Source organism: Limulus polyphemus, unplaced genomic scaffold (assembly GCF_000517525.1).
Source record: "Limulus polyphemus unplaced genomic scaffold, Limulus_polyphemus-2.1.2 Scaffold1508, whole genome shotgun sequence".
Classification (NCBI taxonomy): domain Eukaryota; kingdom Metazoa; phylum Arthropoda; class Merostomata; order Xiphosura; family Limulidae; genus Limulus; species Limulus polyphemus.
In genome coordinates this window covers 252,955-265,470 of record NW_013667118.1, presented here as the reverse complement: position 1 = coordinate 265,470, position 12,516 = coordinate 252,955, and the positions used below count along the sequence as shown (strand labels likewise).

Here is a 12,516-nt window from a genome sequence, read left to right as displayed (position 1 = left end):
CATCCTCAATGTACAGGATGTAACCAAAACATCACCACCCCCATCCTCAATGTACAGGATGTAACCAAAACATCACCACCCCATCCTCAATGTACAGGAAGTAACCAAAACATCACCACCCCCATTCTCAATGTACAGGATGTAACCAAAACATCACCACCCATCAAGTTTTTCATTCACTCTAATGTTTTGAAATTTAATCCAAGACTTATTTTTCAACTATAAATCCTACATATAAGATTAACAAAGAATGTATGCTACTCACTCTAACCTATACTTTCCATTAAGTTTAGTTTTATTTTACAGTTTTCTTCTTCAGCTGTAACAAACTAATAAACCAATACAAAGAAAAGGCTACTTCTACGATTTCTCCTTCTAGCTACTCATCGATAGAAAAGAAAAACATTTTTAAATATAAAAATAAGCTTTTAAATAATAAAAAGAGAATAGTTATATGTAAGCCTAAATTTTCATCCACATTTTAAAATTTTCTGTATACATTCCATAATTCCATTAACCTAACTACTAATGGTCTTGCTCAGAAGGATCTTATGATATCCAGCTTGCAAAAAGTGGAACAAAAAAAAACGCATCAAGAACAAAATCAAAAAGTGTATTCTTTAAGGTAAATTAAAATTATTATTGCCGAGAGCATTTACTAGAAATGAAAAACTTATTATAAAGTTTATCTTAACACAAAGCTACATAATGGGCTATCTTTAATGTGACAGCCATAGGAATCAAGCCACCAAATTTTTATGTTATAAGCCCTCGAGGAGACAGACACTTAAAGTAATCTTGGCTAGAAACACAGATTTTTCAACTTGCTTCAATATTGCTTTTTCTCAAATTTAAAGTTAAAAGGACTTTAATCTGTGAATTTAATCACAGTACATGTGTATTTGCAATGTCTCACCTCAAAAGAAAAAATGTGTCAACAGAAAAAGTTCCTTGTAAAATAACTTGAAATGTCCATTTATCTACCAGCTTCAAGCCTTCTAACGTGTTCTCTACAGATAGACATAAACCAGAAACATTACTAAAGTAAAATGGAAAATATTTTCTACTTAATGAAAATAAATCAAATATGAAATTAATTACAGATTTCTATCCAGTCTTCTAAAAGAAAAAAAAATTGAAAGCTGTTTCAAACTTCAAAGATTTTATAACTACTTATATACATCTTGAGCCAACCAAACACTATGTAACACTTTTAATGGCATCCTGTTATGAATTATTTGTTTCCAAATATTTACATGCAAGATACAAAAGTTTTAAATCACTGTTAGAAATAAAAGTAAAATGCTAAACATGAAATAATATGTGGTATTCAAAATGATATGAATGAAGCCATGGTGTTAAAGCATACTGGAATATACTGTAACAAAGTTTAAAACAAAGTAAGATTTGCACATTTGGCTCAGTAACTGTTTTGATAATACTAGGTAAAAGCTTTAAGCATCTGCCAAAAAGAAACTGTAACATCTAGACTTCACAATTAGAGTATGGCACTAAACAATTATCAAGAACAGGTTAATGTAGTTTGTTTAAAAGAGTTTTATACCTAAAGTACTGGAGATGTTTTCATATGTTAACATTGATGCAGATGGACAAAGTCTCTTTAAAGCCTTACAGATGAAATATGATCTATTGTTAGTATTAACAACCTATAAATTTTGTAAAATAAATTGTTACATGTTCTTTGCTTTAATGTGATGTACCCTCACCAAGTCTGAGGAAAGAGTATCAAATCAAATATCTTAATAAAATCATATTTTAAAATAATGTATGCTTTAATAATTAGAATATAAATAATACCACATGAGGATAGATTGATCAGAATTATATGTAATACTGCCTTTCAGACTTCAGCCCAACTTATGTAAAACAAACAAAATAGTTTTTACTCAAGAAAATGAGGCGTGATGAGTACTTGTGTCAGGTAAAAAGCTTTAAACACTTTCACAATTAGAAAAAAGATCAACAAAATCTATACGTACAATATAAATAAATTTTATAATAAAAGAAGTACAACGATTTACAACTTTGATATTTCTTTAAAGCAAGGATAAGGACTGAAAAGCATAAGCTCCACTCACCAAAGAAAGGATATCCAAAAGCATAAGTGTGACCTAGTATGACCCATGTCATGCTGAGAAACCGAATACCATGTACACAACCAAGATGACCTTTAGGTGGGGTAGCATCCAATATCTTTGCTCCATTAGCATACACAGAAAAACAAAGAAGAATTTTTCCAATAATACCTAACACATGAGATAAAGAGATGAAATCAAAACAAACCTTAGTTTCCATCTCGTGTGTAGCATGAATTAGTTCCCATTAATATGTACAGCGCAGCTAGGAGTATTTTACCAACAATTACATCAATAGTTATAATTTTTATATTCCTGTTAGTTATATCACAAAATTTTCCTCACACTTACAATTCAAACTTACTGCAACTAAGTACATAGAAGGCAGAAAAGACTGATCTGAGAACCTAATGACTACTACACACATGTAACAGATTCACATCTAACTACACATCATCTGTAATTGCATCCATATACCAATGTGCATTATTAAACAAGTTCCAAGTACAAAGTGAAATCAACTCATCTATATTTATACAAATAATTTTCTAAAATATATATGTAACATATACATATATTTTCATAGTAATTCCATTAAAGTTTTCTTAATACAAGTAGGTCAAGAGAAGTATTATCTTAAAATAGCCTGACAATATTCAGTGCACATTGCAAAGCCAAAACATGTCATAGACTATTATATCAGTTAAAACTGATATAGAGCTATGAATTACTGAATACTGTAATATACAAGTTTTTTATGTAGATTTAAACACATACCTGGGGAATACAATGTTTCTTTTGAAATGAGTTTTTCAGTACAAGGTACAACAATTTGGTGCTGGTTACTATCCAGTGCAGCTGCCTGTTTTGAAATACTTCCTTCACTCTCAGCATAAAGAGTGTTGGTTGTATTATCACATTCAGGGTTAGAAAGGTCAACAGGATGAGGCACAGAACTGTTGTTTTCAGAGCCAGAATGATCAGGAGTAGGTTCAGAACACTTGACTAAACTATCTGCTTGTCCTGGTTCATCAGTAGAATACTGTTTTTGTTTGGTCTTTTCAAAAATTAATTTTATAATGACATCATAGGAAGTACCAACCACTAATAGGGCTCCCATAAAGGAATACAAAACCCTGGAAATATAGTAATAAAAATGTCATGTATACATTTAACAATTCACAAAGAAAAACTGATTATTAATTTGAATGATACTGTTACAGTGATAATTTTTAAATACTTATGTGGGATATTTAGAAAAGGTTATAAATAAAGCACCAATCTTAAAAATCTGCATTTGATTTTTTATTTCCATTTTATTCCATTACCTTCATGGGGTAACAATAAGCAAGAAAATAAAGGTATTGCGTAGCAAAAAATAATTTCACATATTAACTTAAAATGTCATTTAAAAAAGAATCACATTTAAAAAAAAAGTCATTGCTCAATATTTTTTTACATTCTTTAAAAAGTTGAAAGCGTTATCAAATCTGTGGGCTAAAATTACACTTATGTTTGGAACATAAAGAAAAAAAATTAATAGTCTTCTCTCATAAAAATATTTGAGTGTCACTTCATTTTGTTTTTACTTTTATAAAAGGTCATGGTACCCTCAAAATGTTATTTAGATGCTTTTGCCTTGAAATTCAAGTTTCTCAAATCATGCTGGAGAAGTTAAAATGCCTTCATTTGTATTAAATACATAACTAATGCTTAAACTTCACCAAAAGGAATTTTTTAAACATAGAGTTCATTTAAACACAACAGCATGGCTGTTATATGCATATGCAAATCACCTGGCATTTTAAACTTTCCTTGCTGAGACTTTTATAACAATGTCAAGTTTTCAGTGACATAATCGATTTTGGATAACACTCACTAGAACATAAAATCTATGACTATAAAAGTCATATATCACTGAATTATATGGCTATATAGAATAACTTTTTATTATCACAGTCTTATTTTTATTTTGAATACATCTGACCAAACACTACAGCTATTCCAATTTCCATAATATTTAATGATAGCGTCTAAAAAAATGGTTTAAATAAAGGCTATATATGGTGTCCCTAGATTCTACATTCTAAGGTCCTCATGTCATTTTGTAACAAATTTAAAGGGATAAAGTGCAAGTTCTGAGGGACATCCTTGAGACACATTGTTTTTTGTACTGAAAAGTATTTCTAAGAATGTATATTTAGTTGATGGGATAGGATTGTGTTAGTACTGATTTGCTAGTTACTTGCACATCAACCAAATGATTGTTACAACTCTAGAACACATTTTAAATTTCCAAAGCAAAATCTTAAATAATGTGTTTAGATGTGGCACAATAAGCATATGCAAGTTAGCTATGCCCAGCCCCACAACACCACAGAGTGACACATCACTAGTGCACTGATTTTACACTGTAAGAAGTAGTTAATAGGTTGTATTACATTAGTACAGTAATTTTGTATTTTATTACCCATCAGTAATGTAATTCATGCTACAAATGCTCTTATTCTTTATTTACTTTCTCTTATGCACAGTCTTATAATACTGAGTATAAAATAATCATACACATTACCATGATCAGTGTGGTTATTGCCAACCATGGAATCAAGGCTTGCTGATGTAATAGATAAATTTTTTGTGTCATTTTGGATCTGGTACAATTCCATGCTAGTGGCCCTCTGATCAAAAGTGAAAATTAAGGTATTCATGTTTCCTACTTAAAAATGTGTGTCACAAAGACTCGTTCAGTAAAATATAGTCCTACTCATGGAAATTTGCATTTGACAGGTCAAAATGGTAGGTGTCCTACAGAGTCCACAAGGTAACTGTTTTTTAAAGGTCATAAACTTAAAACCAAATATGCAAGATTTCCTTGATCCTGCACTCTTGGCACAACACTGTACTCATATATATTTGTTTACTTGTCATTAGTTTACCTTTTTTAACTAATTTCAGATCTAAAAAGGTATTTAAAATTACATTCTTCCACATGGTTTTTAAGACTATACACATTCCAGTTGATACAATATTATTCTTTGGTTTACAATATCATACACACTAATTTTAAAGATGAAGGTAAGCATAAATAACTAAATATTATCTTAAATGCATTAACAAAAGTTTTGCTGTTATATAGGGTTACTTTCATAGCAACTATTCCTAGGTTATTGAAACAGATAAACTGTTATACTTTGAAAATGATGTTCATCATAACTACACAGCTCTGTTCCATATCAATGGAAGCCTCTTCTCTTCAGTTGAGAAAAGAAACCTATAACTTATTTTGTTCTCTAATTGCCCTTAAATTTCACGCGAAAATGACCATAACCGACTACAAGTCATTCTACAAACTACTAACCCAGTGAAATTAAAATTTAACCTATTATAACTTGTTCTTTTATTACATTAAGAATATAGAGTTTGATAACTAGATTAGAAATCAACATATCCCTTGTCAATGCAAATTTCTTGTGAACTATATCAATGTAAAAAACAAAAAATATTGTAGCTAGAGTATTGGATTTGTAAGTAAATACAACATTTTCTTAGATGTGATATGTTGAAAAGTTTTAAACTTTTTAGATATCACCATAATTATAATTAACAATGAAGTTATTAAGTTTCCTATAAGAGCAAGTATCAGCACTTTAAATTAGTTAATAATTTTAAAAAATTGTTTGTGTTGGTTGGCAGACTAATTTCTCATCAATGAAATATCAAATTTACAAAAGAATGAGTTTTTGGAGTTACTTTAAAACAATTCTTACATTTTTTCTGTGATTTATGACCACTGAAGAGCTAAGCAACTTTCTTTTACACATCAAGTTAAAACATTATTTTTTACCATTTCATATATATATATATGTTTTTATAAACATAACTGACTTACAAAGCCACAATATCTGCAGCTTTCCATGGTATCGAATGTGATTTGCAAGTCACTGAACTTAAAGATACACTTTTCATTTTCCTCTTCAGGGAAGAGCTACTACCTAAATGTAAAAGATAATAAAGTGCAGTAAATACATAAAAAATATAAAAATGATAAACTATTTCATATTGAAATATAATTTTTTCCAGATTGAAATGTTCAACTCAAGTGGTTTTAAAACTTCTCCTTCTCTGTTTGGCTTACCGAGTTTAAAAAAGTACCTAATGGAAGAGGAATGTTCAGAAAAGCATATTAGTATTTGTCAGGTCAGGAAAACGAAGTATAATTTGAGTAAATAAATTACATACTTGGATATTTACTAGGAAAAGGCTTAAAGATTACATAGTAATCAACCACAGAAAAACAAATTTTTTTAAATTTTCCTCAGTGCCTTTTGTCACTATTACAGTTGTTAGTCAGCAAAATACTGCGAGTTATTATAATCTAAATTACAAGTATAATTTTGATGGGCATATCTTTAACAATTTTATATGGAAAAAAAGAATTTTGGAGCTTTGTCTAATCAGTCCCTTAAGCTAACCAAGCAGTGTGATTTTGCTAATCCTAGAGCAAGTAGTACTTTGGGTTATATTTACAGAAATACTGAATATAAGTGTAAGTATAAGTCATTAGTTAGGTGTCATTTGGAGTATTGTGTTCAGCCTTGGGTTTCTTGCCTTAAGAAGAACATTGAAAAAGGATCAGATGAGGGATACTGGGAAAAGTTATCATTCGTGGACAGGTTGAAATTTTCAAAACTATGTTCTATCAAAAATGAATAGTTAGTGAGGAATCTGATTCAGTTGTTCAAAATTATTAATGGAATTGACAGTATCATTGCATCATCTTTTTTGTAATTTGTTGGTGAGAGTGGCAGGGAAGTGATCTTCAACTTAGACAATTTTACTTTTCTAATAAGGTGGTTGGTCTTAGAGGTGGGTTACCTTTAGATATGATGGATGCAGTAAATTTAAATGAGTTTAAGGGTAAGCTTTATAGATATTTAAAGTATTGTGGCTAAGAAGCGTATGCTACAGCCTTGCTGGATCAACAGATCCCTTATTGTCTCTTAAATGTTATGATAAAATAGAAAATACTTCAAAGACAATAAATAATGACTAACTTTCTCAAGTTAAAAAACAAACAAACACTATGCCTAGACTTTAAGAAATAAATTAAACATTTCAAATTACATTGATAAAGTCCAGGAAAATAAGTTGAAGGAAATACACTGCTTGAAGATGATTATAAAATAAAGTTAATACACCTCAAGTGGTCAGTTAAAATTAGTTTTAATGTAACTACCCCTTTTCATAGCTATTAATGTCCAATGTCAATTTTGTCATAAGTTACTTTAATAATATTAATTCTCAGTTATAAATGAGAAAAATTAAAATATTGCAGCTAAATAATGTTACCAAAAAAATAGTCTTTTATACGGTATTACAAAACAAAGATAAGACTATATGATTGACCAAATATTTTCAGTAAATATAAAATAAATTTTCTACCAATTATCTTCCACAGTGTAGAGACTTCTTTTTGAATTGCATCATTCTTGCAGCTACTTGGCAAACAAAGACCAACAGTGACTGGAATGCTGACCTGAAAGTTAAACACTCATATATCATTTATAATGAGCATACTAGCTTACAATTATTTTATTCAAAATAATTTAAGCAGTCTTTGAAATGCTGTCAAAAAACTATCCAAGTTACAATTACTCACCTATACTAAAAGTTCAATGTTGGAATAATACCCCAACACATGTTCAAGGACATATCAAAAGGAATTATTTTATTTCCACTAACAGTACTGAATTTCTCTATAACAACAGTCAAAAGAGATTAAAGGAAGAGCTGAATCACAGCCCACCAACAGTCACAGTCTGCACTTTACCAGCAATCACTTGCTGCAAAAGCACAAGAGAGTAGGCATATATTTTGCATTTATTATATAAGCAGTAATTTACGATTAAAAGTTTGTTTCTGCCAACAGTGTGTAGTTTTTAACACTTTCAAAGATTATTTTACAAATTAATAAACAGGCATTTTCAATAACAGACTTTCAGACAAGTGTGCTAATGAAACTTGATCACATCCTGATCAATCAACAGCAACAAACAGCTTTGAATTGCCAAACGACACGTGGAGGGGATGGTAACTATGCTAGAGGATGTGCTTTTGAAGCCACGAGACATCTCTCACCAGTGGAGGAGTTTGACAAGAAGTTAGAAGACGATTCCTTTGAGAAAAAAAAATAGTAAATTATTTGGTCAATGGTTTAAATACACTGTAATGTGTATGTGTGTATAAAAGTTATAAAAAACTTTTTGAAATAATTGGAATGATGTAAGGATACCAATGCCAAAAATTTAAAGAAACATGGTAGGAATGAATACACAAAAACCATACAAAAATCCCTAAAAGAGTAGTGAAATCTTTCCAATAAAAACTTTAACTTATGACTAAATGTTGAACTCCTTTCATCCCTATGAATTCAGGTTTGAATAAAAACATTTAAACTGAATAATGCTATATAGTCTTACAATGGTTAATTCCCATAAGCTTGTAACATTGACTCAGTGTCTACTTATGTAGGGACTTTTGTATGGTTTTGTGTATTCATTCCTACTTTGTTTCTGTACTTTTTGGCATTGCCATCCCTACATCATCCTTGTTTTTTTTCAAAATTGTTATTACTTGTTTACCCTCTTTTTTTTTTTAAACAATACCAATAATTATTTTATAATGAATGACAGTTGCTATGAAGGCAGCAGTTTTAGCCTGGCATGATGAGTTCTCTTGATGGACATCATGTGTTGGAGTTAATGAAACACAATACTGTTTCCGCACTCCAAGTTTTGGTGTTTAAACCATCGCAACAACTTCAAGCATTGGTGAGCTAGTCTTTCTGACACAAAAACCAGAATAATTAGAAGAACATTTGGCTGTTACGCTACTTGACAGTTCTCTACTTTAACAATGTTTTCTTAACTAAAATGAAGATCTTAATAGCTTTTGAAAATCTCAAAAACCTAGGTTAGGTGTTTATAAAAGTCTCTTAGGTTGTTATAAGAGAGGTTTGAGACAACTACAAGCAATACATAATATGCATTGGCCATTGTTTTCTCACCCCATCCGTACATACTAAGCACTACCATGCTTAGTGATAATATATATGTAGTTGCATCACAGTCCATTAAAATAAATATTTTCTATATTAATTTTCTTTGTTTGGCTTTATAGGTTAGCATCAGAGGCTCCCAGGGTGGCGACACTTGTGGGTAAAAAATCTGGGAAACCTTACCAAAGATAGATATCTATAAGCTGTGGTCTGCTTACAACCTGAAGAGCAAAAAATAAAAGGCTCAAGGAAAACAAAAGGAAGCATTCAGAAATCTTCTACTTTTCAAATGCATTAAGAGTCTGTTCAAATTTAATCATTATCAATGCATAATGTGTTAATTTTGGTTTTAACACAGTAAATCTTAAAATAGAATGCAATGAGAGGCACATGATTTACAAGAACTAATGTATGAAAAATAAGTTATAAAGTTTGTGTGTGTGTGTATATATCAACTTAGTAAACTTCAAAGTACCAGTTGAAAATTTTTGAGATAATTATAAAATTCAATATTTAAGAGAATAAAACAGAAATTGTCTTACAATTAAACATTCTCAGGGTTTTTTTTTTCAATTTTATGTTTGTTGCAGGAGCATGCCAGACCAACCCAAAGGTAAAGAACAGTGCTAAAAAGAACCAGGTGGAAGAATTTCTGAAACATGCTCCCAATAAGCCAGGAGGAACGAAGAACAAGGTATGTTGGAGTCAATAATTCTAAAGTGAAGATTTATAATGGAGTTCTCTTACACTTTGTCACTGTATAATTAAAAACTTATGTTAATAAATATATATACATATATAAAGATGAAATGTGTGTTTGTTTGCACCCTAACCCCCCTGAGCTAATCTCAACCAAAATTTGTATGTAAACACTATGAACTATGGGGAATGTCCTAAAGGGGTCAAAATTGAACTTAACCCTATTTTGTATCTAGTAAAGCCTGTTTGTTAATTACTCTCAGCCTATTCGGTCAATCGGAAACAATCTTGGCAGGTTGACACTTCAGACAATGCTGAATATTCTAAAGGAATTCAAGGTCAACGTATGAAAGTTGCTGGATTACTTCTCAAAGAACCATGCTTTTCTCATGCTAAATGAGATGTAAGGTGTTCAAGGGTGGGATCAACTCAAAATTTTTGTTTGTATATGGAAAGCAAACTGTTGTTTATGAAGAAGATTTGTAAATAACTTTAAAATTTTGAGGTAAAGTTTATGTTAAATTTAGTACTTTCAAATATATGATTGCTGTTAAACTTGCACTGTTTTAATTAAGCTTAAATATTCCCCGTCAGTTGATGGGTATTTCAGCTTGTAATATATATATATATATATATGATGCTGGATATTTTGTAAAAATTATTCTTCAGCAAATAGTGCCCAAACATTGTACAATGATTACGTGGTAAAGGAAGAGCCGACTAATGAGGACTAAAAAAACCTCTAAATTGAAAAATGTAATCAATAAAAATTGCAATGAAATTTTAATTTTTTTTTATTGGAGAATACATGTTGAATAAATGTATGAGAATGAACTTAGATTAATTTATTATTTGATCAGATAATCGAAAGTTTCTAATCCAGTTTTCATTTATTTTTTAATATTTTACAGTAACTACTTCTATGTAAGAGATTGTATGACAAAGTTAGTATACTGTTACTAGAACAACACAAACAAAAAATTAACTTTTATGAAAAAACAACTATTGGATACATTTATAAGATTTAGACAGACAATAACCAAAAACAAAAATTTTAAGAAGTATGTGTTTTGCAAAAAAGCATCCAAAAATACATAACCATAAATATGTAAATACTGCCCCAAATGTTCAAGCACAAAGTAAGTATATAAAAAGTATGACCTAAGTTTCATACAATTAGGTTAAGTATAAGTGTGAGAACAATCATTGAGGCCATCCTAGTGGTCATGATAGGGTTAAAAAATAAATGGTGGCATAATGGTTGTAGGAAAGTAGCAATACAATGTCCAACCACAATGTCATAGCAATGATTCTGAGAGTCCACAGATTTAGGTTGCTGTAAAGTAAACCTCTAAGGTTGTGGCAAATTGTTGTTGCAGCAACATTGTCAAAATGTGAAAGTGTTAGCTGGGAAGGCATTGTTACTTTTCTAACAGGAAAGGCAACTTATAAGATAGCTTACCTTCATGTGTTTTAAATGCTGCAATACTGAAGGAGATTAAAAGAAGATTGGATTAGTATTTTGGAGACCAATGTTGGATACAGGCAAAGGGAGTTTCTAAATTCTATACCCAGTTTGTAGTAGGGTAGAAGTAGAAAATGGGTTAGCCTAGATGGGCTAAATGAATAAATGTTCCTTTCTAATAATTCATTCAAATCAGGGTCGGCCTTAGGGTGAGGCAACTGAGGCAACTGCCTCGGGTCTCACACCTCAGTGGCCAAGTTGATTGTATACTTCTAATATACAAACTTGAGAACCTAATCCTGAGTACTTGCCATAGGTCCTGCACCCTCCTAAGGACAGCCCTGGTTCAAATCATTACTAATAATATGCAAAAAAATTAATTAATGGTAAATTTCCCTCCTAAATATTTTCAAATCTGTTAGTCATGCACAAACTATATTCAACTGTAGTTAGTTAGTCAATAAGTATCAGTGTTGAGGCCTAAAGCAGCTTAAGAATAAGTTCAACTTGTATACCAGTTTACTATAAAGAGTTACATGTTTCCTTTGTTTTTGAATACTTACCGCTTTGGAAAATTGTAGCCCCCAGTTACTCAAGCAGTACTGCCCACTAAAATCACCAAACACATGTGATATGTCAGATACATTTACTGCAACCTGTGGAACTTCAACATCAACACATTCTTTGTAACTTCCAATCCACATAAAATTTCCTTTGAAGATTCCACTAGGTGGCTTCCCCATAGAATCGATCACTTGAAATGAACATTAAAAAATTCACAATATTTTATATAAGCTGTTACATCAAAACAAGAAAATAAGTCTGAAAACATAATAAAAATCAAAGAGAAAAACTAGAAGAACTACTAACAAACAGAATGAATTACTAGAATTAATATACTACTTGTTTTTTTTAACCAATATATGGTTTAATCTCAAACTAGGATGGGTAAGTTTTTCTGAGAAATGCTATCTAGAAATGTTAACGAATTATTAGTCGTGCTCTAGAAAAAGTCATAATGCAAAATATCCAAAGAAATATGGGATAAAAACTGGAACTTGAAAAAAAAAGAATTATATGCTCTAGAGCAAATGTAGCTTTATTACGCACATCTTTTTGTTTGTTAACTCTTTCAACCAGGGCTTGGTCCCTGGAACCGAATTTGTAACCATTTTGTGCTTGTTATAGTTTTCATGCTA

At 30.6% G+C, this 12,516-nt stretch overlaps 1 protein-coding gene across 1 annotated transcript in view; it reads right to left on the bottom strand.

Annotated features, from left to right (window-relative positions):
- Nucleotides 1-12,079, bottom strand: part of LOC106463876 (O-acyltransferase like protein-like) — a 19,533-nt gene extending 7,454 nt beyond the window's left edge. The window contains exons 1-6 of the mRNA XM_022391501.1: nt 11,881-12,079; nt 7,539-7,632; nt 5,986-6,088; nt 2,874-3,232; nt 2,100-2,267; nt 917-1,010 (exon numbers count right to left, since the gene is read on the bottom strand). Coding sequence (XP_022247209.1) covers nt 917-1,010; nt 2,100-2,267; nt 2,874-3,232; nt 5,986-6,088; nt 7,539-7,632; nt 11,881-12,060 — 998 coding nt within the window. The 5' untranslated portion in view covers nt 12,061-12,079. The remainder of the gene's footprint in view (nt 1-916; nt 1,011-2,099; nt 2,268-2,873; nt 3,233-5,985; nt 6,089-7,538; nt 7,633-11,880) is intronic.
- Between the last annotated feature and the right edge of the window lie 437 nt (nt 12,080-12,516).